We start from the raw sequence: 11,920 nt of genomic DNA on the forward strand, positions 1-11,920 counted from the left end.
GATACATCCAGCAAAATATTTCTTCTGGCGTCTCTGACATTTCTTGAAACATAACTTAGAGCTCAGTAAAGGATTTATCTGAAACAGCAATTAACTGTCGCAACCCATCTGATAGAGCCTGAAACGAAACTTAGCCTAACCTAACCCTAACTAAATTAGCCTCCACTATCAGGCTGATAGTGGAGGCTAAGTTTCGTTTTCTCTATTTGGCGCAGTGACTTTCGGTTTCCATCCAGTGGTCAGTTTATATTCTCGCAGTCAATTTCATTAAAGCAAATTGGAAACCGATCAACACGTCCGGCGACACAAATGGCACGTCGCACAATGTCTGTCCTTCCTCAGTGGTCCACTCGTATTTTTTCAGTGGAGCTGGATGGAGCACCCTTCTACTTTTCAACTCAAGAAAAGCACCGGGGAGAAGAGGTGCCCCGGGTGTTCAGGAAAATACCAAACTATGGAAGGTGTTACTCTCTCCTTGTCTGCAGCAGCGACAGAATCAGACGTGCCAAGTTTTACGGGGAGCTGAAAGACAAATTGTTGAGAGACTTGCCTCCAGAGTGTCATTTGTCTCCCATGTCCGCATTCCTGCCAAATGTCAAGGATTCTCTCTTAAAGGGGTACTTTTTAAACGATCATTCTGAGAGCTCATCCCCGACGGAGCGACTATTGCGAGATTTAATGCAGCGTGACCCAGTGCTTGTGTGTTCATACTTGAGAGGGGAAGGCGGTCAACTGTGGACTCAGCATCTGTGGTCTCATGCAGACAGCCAAACGATGGAAATGTCAAAGTATTACTATATGGTCCCCTCAGAAGCGCCAGAATACCACCCATCTACTCTCAACATCATCAACTCTGATGTTTTCTACAGTTTTGAGGAGGCCTATGACGTTCTTAAAAAGGTTATTATAGTCTATTATGATATGCACAGACTTGTCTTACAATTACATAAAGGAACAGTGGAGAATTATTGCTTCATTCGCAAGATATGGCAACATGGCACACTCTGGTGGTAGAGGGAGGTATAGCAGTGTAGAACCAATGTGGCTCTTAATGCTTCCCTTTATCCATCACTGCCAGGTGGCCCGCAGGTGTGTGTGTGTGTGTGTGTGTGTGTGTGTGTGTGTGTGTGTGTTCATGCGCACAACTGTCCATGACTCCATCCTTCCTCACTCTCACAGCAGCAATTTTTTTGTCTGTTCTGCAGTGTGGTGACATCATCCCAGAGGCAAAGTCTGTGCTGGAGCTGCTGGCCAGCAGAGCGGAGGCCAGAAGTAAACCAGACTACCCTGTTATTGTCATAGAGGGCCTGGATGCCACAGGTTAATGCCATTACCTCATAAATAAATACGGGATCAGTCTGATGTATAGATGTCTTGCTAAAGTGATGGCCATTTGGTCTCTGCTAAAGCCATTATCTGCCAGCGAGCTTCGCCTAATGGAATATCATGTATCATGACCTCAGGAAAGTTACATCACTGTGAAAATGGTTTATTGAAGAGCTCGCTCATCTAATTCTCTTTGCAAACCTCATGAAAACTTGACCATGTAGGTAGGATGGGAGTTTTAACTTTTCAAGAGTCACTTCGGTCCCTTATTACTTTTAAAAAGGAAAAACAGGATGACCTCTGCTTTTTTTGTTCTCTGAAAACTCTCCCAGCCTTTGTGTTTCTTCTTTTGTATTTGAGGTGATTCTTCCCTCCCTCTCCCCATCACAGGTAAAACCACTCTGACTGAGTCTCTGAGGGATACTCTTGGGGCCTGTCTTTTGCCGTCCCCTCCCCAGTGTCTGTCTCCCATGAGGGCCCGCTTTGATCGGGAGCCGCCCCTCATCCGCAGGGCCTTCTACGCTCTGGGGAACTACATCACAGCAGAACAAATAGGCCAAGAGGGCATGAAGACACCTGTCATCATTGACAGGTAAAGACAGCTGAGATGTTGCAGGTGTTGTGACGTTTGCCTGTTTTTGTGACCTGTTTTGAGATAGCAGGGGCAATAGAGACATTCCACTAGGATCTAGACCTACACTTCAATGTTTAACATATCTTACTCCACCTGTGAGTTACCTGATCACCTTTCAATCCACCATCCACTATCTGTCTCCAGATTCTGGCACAGCACAGCAGCGTATGCCATTGCCACAGCAGTGAGTGGTGCAGTGTGCAACCTGCCAGCGGAGGATTCAGAGATTTACCGTTGGCCCAGTGATCTGCTCCAGCCCAGCCTGGTGGTCTTACTCACCCTGGACCCCGAGGAGAGGAAGAGGAGGCTGAGGAACAGAGGTCAAGGAAAGACTGAAGAGGAGCAAGAGCTGGACGACAACCAGCTTTTCAGACTCAAGTAAGATGTTTGAATTACATATGACATCACATGACAATTAGGCATTTCAAATACTGGGTAGAGTTAATTATTTTCATTATCAACAAATCTGCTGATTGCTTCTTTGATTCATTGATTTATTGTTTGGTTAGTCTATATCCACGAATGGCTTATTATCAAAGCAGTTGGTATTTCAATTTTTTGAACACCGACTAATGGATTAATCCTCTTTTCAGCACACATACTGGTATTACTTTTTTCTAAAGCAAGAGGTTGAGTTCATTTTAATTGTTTGCATGCAATTGTAAACTAGTTACAAGAAATTCCTTGAATTGTTATCATCATACCACCAGTTATCTGCCTCGTTAGAAAATTGCACATGTGAAATTGCTCTGGAAACAACTATTTCATCTAAAATGTCCGTCTGTTTAAAAAAAAAAGTTTTAAGACAAAAATATCACCAAATAATATGTACAAAAAGCCTAAATAATTTGATAATATGAGAATTATTAGTAGGCATACGTTGCAACATAATTATGGTTCTGTAGGTGTCTTTGAGATTGCATTATACACACATTCTATTTTATCAGACTGAGGTCCACAGTACTACTACTGTATGTTACACAGAGTTGGTAATGACGGAAAGAGAGAGAAAAAAACCCTCAGTAGACACACTTAGTGATGTGACGTGTGGACAAATGCTCTACAGTCTGTGATGAAAAAAGTTCTCTTGAGTGTAAAAACATGAAACCACAGATGGGCTACAAACTGTACTGCACGTTCCACTGAGTCAGGTCAGCTCAGTCTGAGTCTGAGTCTGATCCATCAAACACTTAACAATCAATTACTGTCCCGTGGGCGAAGCAGCTGATGAGAAAGAACAGGTGATTAGTTGCTGAGCTGTTGTGCTCCATTAAGCTGGTCAAAACTCGAAAGGCACTGGCTGCCCAGATAGTCGCTACGCAGACAGGTCGATGGCTACTTTCATTCATCCTGTATCCTGACATAATGGCCTTTCCACACGGGACAGCCAGATGTTGGGCCAGCAGAATTAGAAAATGGAGGGAGTTGACTGTCTGCCGCTGAGAGAGTGAAAGATTCTGCAGACTTGGTCAATCACTATCACAAGGACTGTTCTTCATTTGTCTCAGGAAATGGCTGCACACCCTGAGCCATCTGTGTTGTTTCTCATATTAAATTTCTCACGTTATGCATTGTAGCAAATGTTTGTATTTGGTGTATTGTATCTCTCCTCACTGTTCACAAAAAGTGTGAGCAGTCAGAATACTCAAAATTGTCCTATAAAATATTATCCAGTGTAAAGTAAAGTGTCATTTGCTGTGTTTATATGCTTATTTTCTTCACTTGTTGACCAATGTGTTTGTGTGTCTCTGCAGAGTGGAGAAGGCTTACCAGAGGATCAGGGGCCCACCATGTGTCACTGTGGATGCTAGCCCTTCTACAGACCAAGTGCTCCAAGAAGTGCTGCTTTTAATTAGGGGCAAATGCCACTTATAAACAGTTCTCCATCCTCCCTGCTGTCGGCCAAACATCAAGTGAATGTAGTACCTCCATTCACCACTGGGTGCCAGTAAGGTGTTGTCAATGCACTAGTAGGAGGAATGGTGGCCAGATTGGAGTGTGGAGAAGAGATTATTTTCAGAATGAGTAAAGGTTGAATGGCCAGGGGCCAGAACTACATGCTACAATCAGAAATACATATTCATATAGACACACGCATGCACAGATTCAGAAACACACACACACACGCACGCACGCACACACACACACACACACACACACACACACACACACACACACACACACACACACACACACACACACACACACACACAAATAAAAGTATTTTCAATAAGAAGTGTGCACTTAACTGCTGTTGTGCCCTCTCAGAAATCAGCCGTCAGACACAGTGTAGCTGCACTTATTGACTACCACTTGTATTTGGACTGACATCGAGGAAATGGATAGAAACATTGATATAAGCACCAGTCATATAGGCAAAATCCAAATGTCAAAATATACAATAGACCTGCAAGAATAACCACAATGAAAAGGATCCAATTTACATTCAAACAAAAATACTTTTAATTTGTTTAAAGTGTTTCAAATTAAGAGAAAATGACACTAAATAGCTTTGTCTCTCACTAAGTACTAAGATTTGTTGATACTTTCTTACAAAAGCCTATCAAAGAAGGTATACAAACTGTATGTAGCACTATGTCTGTGTTTTAGAACTTGCATGCATGTTTTTTTTTTTTCATTACAAAATAAGAGTCCTTTTTGCAGTGCACTGCAGATGGCAATTCCCTTTAGTTCAACTGTGTAATATTGACACAACTGATGCCGCTTGTATTGATAACCTGTGGAACTATAGAGTACATTGAGAACATATAGTGCTGTTTGTACTTGATTTTCTCATGCGCACAGGCACTCACAAGTGCAGACACATAAATGTACATACTCACTCCTACTTGTGTAAACACACACACAAGCCTGCACATTTACTTAGAGTATATACTGTAAGTGTGTATTTGGCCTATGTGATGGGAAGATTAATTGGAGGTTTTAGTAATTATGAGCTTGGCAAAGCTGCGGGCTGGAGAAGACAGAGTGACCCATCTCTTTTACTGTGATGCATCAGCAGAGCGCCAACCACTGCAGACCCTATTCATATGGCAATTAATGGAGAGCTGTATATCAATGTCATTCCAGTGCTCCCCCACATAAGCGCATGGATTACTCCTACTACCAATTACGGCAATCCAATGTTTTACTGAGTGGAGAGGTGCTGTGGATGCAAATCATACCATCACGTGTAATCACATAAACTAAAATAAGGTGTCATTATGTTTATGGACTATGGATTCCAACATGAGGTAAGTATCTCAGAAGGGTTTATTGAATTCATAGGCCCTCAGATGCCTTGTGACGCTGTGGATGTGCGGTGTGACACAAAATGAATGTAGCACAGAGCTGTGTGGAATTTTGATTGCCATTAACACAGTTGCCTCTGTCTCAAGAGAGTCCAAAATTTATGAAGTAGGAGAGCAAAGCAATTAGGCCTTACGCCATACATCATACCTGAATGCAAAACTGTGTGCCTGTGGTGTCAGCCATATTTCCATGTCAGATGTTATGCTTTGTTATTCTTGGCAACAAAAAGTGGGTGGTGATATCATGCCATTACTGCCCCTCAACACTTCTGTAATATGGCATTAATGGCCCATAATCACAGTACATTACACATGCACTGAAATAATTCTCTTTACATTTGTTAATAGTGTTTTCCCATGTTGAAACATTAAGGATTTTTTCAGTTGTTTTTGTCAGATAGCCAGGATACACTCAGAGGTCTTAACAATAACAACAACTCGCCCATTTGCACATTGAATGTCTGTTTTTCAAAGTTGAACTGCGGTTTGAGGAAAAAAGTTCATAACTAATGCAATCTGCTTCCAATCTGTGACCCCACTACTGAAGTTGCAAGATAAAAGTCCAAACCGGATTTATGGAAAAACTAAGATCCGTCAGAAGGAGCTCAGCCACAAAACACACACACACACACACACACACGTCAATACACACAAATATACAGTGCACTTAAACTACACAGCACACATGCACATACACACCTCACCCTGTATGGGGCCACTTTGCACTACACTCCTCAACTTCAATATTTCATCTGCACAACAGAGAAGGAGCAGCAGAGAGGAGGAAAGCCCTCCATGAAATAATTAAAGATCCAGCAGGGATGTAGCAGCACAGCAGCCGCCGTCCCATCCTAAGTAATAGATCAAATGAAAGCTGTCCCTCAGATCATTAATAATGAGTGTGGTATGGAGACTGAGGGGGTAGGGGTGGGAGGGCATAGGGCTGGTACAGGTTGGGGGAGGGAGAGAGGGCATCAGGGAAGCACAAGGTGTTTTTATGTATGTGTGTTAGGAGTGTGCTCGGGTGGGGGAGGGGGGGTTTGAATAGTAGTCTGGGTCCCCTGGCAAAGACCCCAGTGGGCCGCACTTGGCAGCCACATGAAGCGGCATGGCAAGAGGAGTCATGCATATGATTTGGCACCAAGTGTCTGCCAAACTCTAAAGACCCTACAGCAATGTCTACGTATATGCATCCCTTGTCAAATAAACAACGTTTTACACAGTGAATGAGCAGGTTAGTAGGGGCTAATAAAGCTCCTTTCAATCAGTGGGGCCTCATAGCACTGACTGTATGTTATGGTGGATTTTGGGAGAGCTGAGTTAGCTAGACAGACAGGGATGGGCTGTTTGCATTAAGAGGGGGAGGGATAAAAAAGGAAGAGGAGCCGAGGGGAAGACTGGAAAAGGAGCAGAGGATGGTGGAGGGGGGGGGGGGGGTGGGGGGGGGGGTGGAGGGGGGGGGTATGCAAGAGTGAAGGGAGATGCTGGGGATGCTGTCATCTGTGGGCTCAAGTCCCTCCAGATTCTTCCAGCTGGCAGGTACGGCATATGTCCAAACACTATCCTCAAAAACAGTACAGTATGTAGCAAGCAGCTTCAAATAGCCAACCATCCAAGGTCTTACCTAAATAATGACTAACCTCAAATTCCTTAACATCCTAAACAACTGCCAGGGTTAGTGTGTAAAGGCATTACACCAAATTGGATTAGAAAAATCTAATTAAAAAAATTCAACAATATGTTCAGGAGCGCATTTAAAACCCAGGATGAAAATAGCCTACTCAAGTAACCTCAGTTTTTAAAGACGTTTAAACAAGATTGAGAAAATAAACAGATTATATTCTTGAGTTTTCCTGTAGACTAAATTTAAGCGGATGATCACAATTACACTTTCTCAGCCTTCCCTTGACCCACACTTCCTACCAAAATTGTGTCCAACCAGCCCAATCTCCTCTTCAGCCACTCTTCCAGCATGCAACCCCCTCCCTCACACACTTGCACACATAAACGCACCACATGTATGAACAGCATTACCACCTCCCTCTGAACACAGCAGGTGGTGGCAGAACCCCGGCCCCATTCTCCGTGAATGACGGGTGGTGGGATGTAAAAACACGAAGGGTGTAGGAGTTGAACTGATCGGTGGTGAAATGTTTGTCAAAAAGCATACGGCAAAGCTCAAAATGAGGTGGAGAAGGCAAAGGCAAAAGCAAAAGCGAGGCAGAGATGGGGGAAATGACTTTGTTGGAAGAATAAAAAAATAAAGTTTTGAAAATACGTATCCCTTCAAAAAAGAGATGTATTATTCAACAGTTTTTCATCATCATGTTCACCCTTTGTCATGGGGTGTGAATACTTATTTGCAGGGGCAAAGACAGCATCTCTGTTGATAGGTGCGGGTATTAGGCACAGCAGGATGTGTATTCAGGATATTCAGGTTGTGCTTATTTTCTGATGTTTTCAGGGGATAGGTGCTGTATAGTTTGTGATGATTGCATGAAACCTCACCAGTTTTGCCTGGCGGCTGTTGGGGAGGCTTCACCAGGAACGGTTAAATATTTAAACACCGCTGTGAGATCTCATTAAAAACGGCACATCAGCCCCCATAAGGCCCCTACAGCACTCCCTAATACACTCCCTGAAAACCCAGTTAGAACCCGGTGGAGTGTGACAAAACAGTTATTGTATATTTACTGTGGAGAACTTGTGATAAATCATCATATCCTGTCAAATAAGGCAGCTGGCAGTAGTGTTGACAAGTGGTAAGTCGTCATTTCAGGGAAGAACATGATTGAGAGTTCAGTTCTGTTTTGACAGCTGCAAACACGCTGAAATATGCCAAAAACAAAATAACATGACAACTGGACCAGACTAATATTTCCATAACACACATATGAAAACAAGACTGAGAACAAACTTTGGCTCTCTGGAGTCTTCTTGCCTTCTCACAAAATCTGGGCAATTAATTTTAACTCCTATTGTTTGGGGCTTCCCTATTTTTAGCCTGGCTGCCCTCTCAAATAAATTGATTTCCTGTGGCGAACTTGGAATGCTCCTTGTGTGCCATGTTTTTTTTCTTCCCTCCTCCAAACACACAAATACCGTCCTTGTTCCCTCAGAGGAATAAATCAAAGGCAACATTGCCAAGTTCTACGCAGCTGTGTGTGTGCATCTCTTTTTATACTTGAAAATGGTTTATTTTTGTTTCAGTTCCATTAATGCTTAGCCATGTCTCCTACTTCATCTGGCATCAGCAGACAGCTGAGAAGCTACTTGCTTGACAGGCAAGTGGCTGACTGAATCTCAAAATACCTAAACTGACTCTCTCTATCTCTCTCTCCCCTCCCTGGTCCTACTCTTTGATTTGATCTCTCATGAGACACAGAGGTCTGTTTTTTTGTGGTCTCTACCACATAAATAATGGCTGGGGTCAAAACAGACTAAGCTCTCAGATCGCAGGAAGATATTTAAACACACAGCACTACACATAAATAAAAGTAGAGCAACTTGATCCTGGATTCTTGTAACGGGGTCAGGGGAGCCATTGGTCTTTGATGCACACTACTAAAGACAGATGCATAGCAGTTGGGGGAAGCTGCGCTTGCAGGGGCAGAAGAAATTACAATGCACAGACTGAAAAAGAAAGCGAATACTTAGGAAAATGAATCATTAAGCAAAGCAAATGTTTGCTCAACTTCTGTGGGACGACTCTGTAAAAGTGCACCACATACTGTCATATATCAAATTACTTTTTAATAATAATGCTGTTAACTCAGATGCTTGCTTAAACTGAGTGCATATTGTGAATTAATTTGTGCATTTTCTAAAACCAGATGACCAGGGATTTGGTGAGGCTTACGTTTCAATTTCTGTCACTCACTGCCGTTGTCTCAGACTGCTGTGTGAAGAGTAAAGGATTGTAAAAAAGGCCTTTGGGGTGTGAAAACAGATAGTGAAATATATATATAGAGAGAGAGCGGAGAGAGAGGCAGAGAGACACAAATGAGAGAAACATACCACTAGATCCCAATTCCTTATCCTGACTAAGCCATCTCAATCCCTCTACACCCATTTAGCTTGCTCACTCTATGGTTCTCCTGTGTGAGAGACGAGGCATTTGCCTACTTTACAGTCTTCTCACTACACCTCGGAAAATATTGAGTTTATAGCCGCTCATCTCCATAATCAACAGCATATACCCAGCAGCCTACAGGAGGGATTGCGAATTAACAGGGGAAAAGGATTCACGCTGGCTTTACCTCCCAACTTTTCCCACAAGTCACTCCTCCTGCTTTCTAAATAGAGTTTAGCGAAGCAGTCCTCAGGGCCTGATATAAGAGTAGAAAGTCTTTGAAGCACTTCCAATGCTGTCCATCTCTGATAAGAAAAACTTTAACAGTCAAGCCTGTGGTCAACCATGTGTAGAATATGATATGGAGAAAGGATATTATTGTAACAGGGCTTGTTTACTACATTTGTAACCATCAAAACATAAAGGCAACCGATGACCGATGATGTATGGTGCCATGACAGAAACCTTACTATCAGGAAACAAGACTTAAAATAGGAACAGTTGCAGGTAAACCCCGCTGTAAAGAGTTAAACTAAAACCGCACCAGTGACAAAAAAGAAAACCAAAAAGACAAAAAAACAAAAACATCTTGCCTTCCAAACACCCTCTACAAAGCCAAGTGATGATGTAGCTGGCTAGAGCCTGGCTGGAGCAGTTATCCATCTCGCCCTGTGCTGCCAGCTGTCAGAGTACACAGCTCCAGCTAGCCGCCAGTGGCAGGTGTAATCAATATGGACTCCACAGAGAGTTGCACTACCAGAGGCCAGTCTCCACTCTCTAACCCATCTCTGTCTCTCCAGGGGAAACAGTAGGCAGGCGGGCAGGGAGAGTACGTTTGATGTCTCCTCTGGGCCAAGATGGAGCAGCCCACTATAGCACTGTAGCAGGGAGATGATTAATCCTTCCTATTGGTTGCACCATCATGTTTGAGTTAGGGTAGACTGTTTTGTTTTATCAGAGGTGGGTATTGTGCTACTGCAAAAAAGTTGTCTGTTAAAAAATACTGTATGGAGGAAACAACTGTTAATTAGTGCCTATAAAGAATACTCAAGCTTAGCACATATACAGTATGTTTTGATTTAGCTGTAAGAAATCATTACTATGATAACATTTATATCATCCTTACCTAAAACACACACATAAACCCCCGAAAACAAAACATAACACTAGAAAATTGTTGTAACATTCCTTTTCCAATGATAGATGAAATCCAGGACTTTCTTTTCTACAGTTCATGTCACAGGCAGTACATTATGTTTGCTGGTTTTAGGTACATGCACTTAATGGCATATTAAACTTATCCTGCTTATGTACTGATACTATAAATAGTGATTAGTATTAATGGTAATATATGGTGACAACAGTTGACACTTATTACAAATTCATAATGCTGTCAAGTTGTGTAGGAGTTTTGACTGATGCATCATTAACACTAATTTCAGAGAGAGACAGACAGACTGAACACACACACACACACACACACACACACACACACACACACACACACACACACACACACACACAGTGGTGCCCCTAAAGGTATTCACTTCAGCACCTAATTTAAAGTGCTCTCAAAGCAGAGCAATGCAGAAGAATAAACAGTGAATTTAAAATGATCTTTCATTTTAATGACTTGTTGTTGTCTTTACAAAATCATTTTGTGAAATGTTTTCAGGGGATCTGTGGAATAGTCAGCTAATTTAAAAAAAAGTGTAGATCATGCCCGAAGACAGACATCTTATGTATTTGCATGCACTATGCATTTTTTTTCACCATATTCCACTCCATATGCACATATAGAATAACTTATGGGAGGAAATTATTTAGGTAAGGGAGCTGGGATTTCTTTCCCAAATTACAGTATCTCAGAGGCATTTGTACAGTTATTACTACATTCTTGGTTTTGCTGTTAAAGCAAGAAAGTTAACTTCTGTTTGTTCTAGAATGTAGTTTGTATTTAACAACAGTGTGGCAACAGTTCTAGTTTTAAAGACAGCTTTCAGGTTTACTTGCAGAGAAAAGTGTGTTGTATTCCATCACAATGGCCCAGCATTTTAAACCAATGGTATTAGTTCAAAAGCAATTGAGTCATCTTTTGCAAAAGAGTTAAAGGCGTATGTAACTGGTAAATCTCAAAAACACATGACACAGACTGACCTCTGGGTAACCCTGGAGGAAGTCAAGCAACAAAAGGCAGAGATACTATTACAAGGCTAGGCCTATCTTACAGATGCATACACCCCTACCCCTCCACACACACACACACACACACACACACACACACACACACACACACACACACACACACACACACACACACACTCGTTCATAACAGGGGAGGAAATGCCTCGGACACCAATTCCATTCTGAAGTAGTGGAGATTGAAAACATAAGAACATAGTAAAGGATGTTCACGGATAGTCGCCTAAAAGCAAGTAAGTGAAACACCCTTAGGGTGTAATAGTCCTCTATCTTGGTGTGATCAATATGCACACTGCAACATTTTAATATGAAAAGTCACTGGTCCATTGGATTTCTCTTTTACAGCCATGTCAGCCCAGAGACACCCACACTGCT

The 11,920-nt window shown here is 42.3% G+C and overlaps 1 protein-coding gene across 1 annotated transcript; it reads left to right on the top strand.

Annotated features, from left to right (window-relative positions):
• Nucleotides 1–17: 17 nt before the first annotated feature.
• On the top strand, nt 18–4,119 carry cmpk2 (cytidine monophosphate (UMP-CMP) kinase 2, mitochondrial). Its single transcript, XM_028566433.1, has 5 exons — nt 18–900; nt 1,206–1,320; nt 1,717–1,918; nt 2,105–2,338; nt 3,715–4,119. Exons 1-5 carry the CDS (start codon nt 310–312, stop codon nt 3,833–3,835), a joined length of 1,263 nt encoding a protein of 420 aa, XP_028422234.1. The 5' UTR covers nt 18–309; the 3' UTR covers nt 3,836–4,119.
• The last annotated feature ends 7,801 nt before the right edge of the window (nt 4,120–11,920 follow it).

This window comes from Perca flavescens, chromosome 20, assembly GCF_004354835.1.
Source record: "Perca flavescens isolate YP-PL-M2 chromosome 20, PFLA_1.0, whole genome shotgun sequence".
Classification (NCBI taxonomy): domain Eukaryota; kingdom Metazoa; phylum Chordata; class Actinopteri; order Perciformes; family Percidae; genus Perca; species Perca flavescens.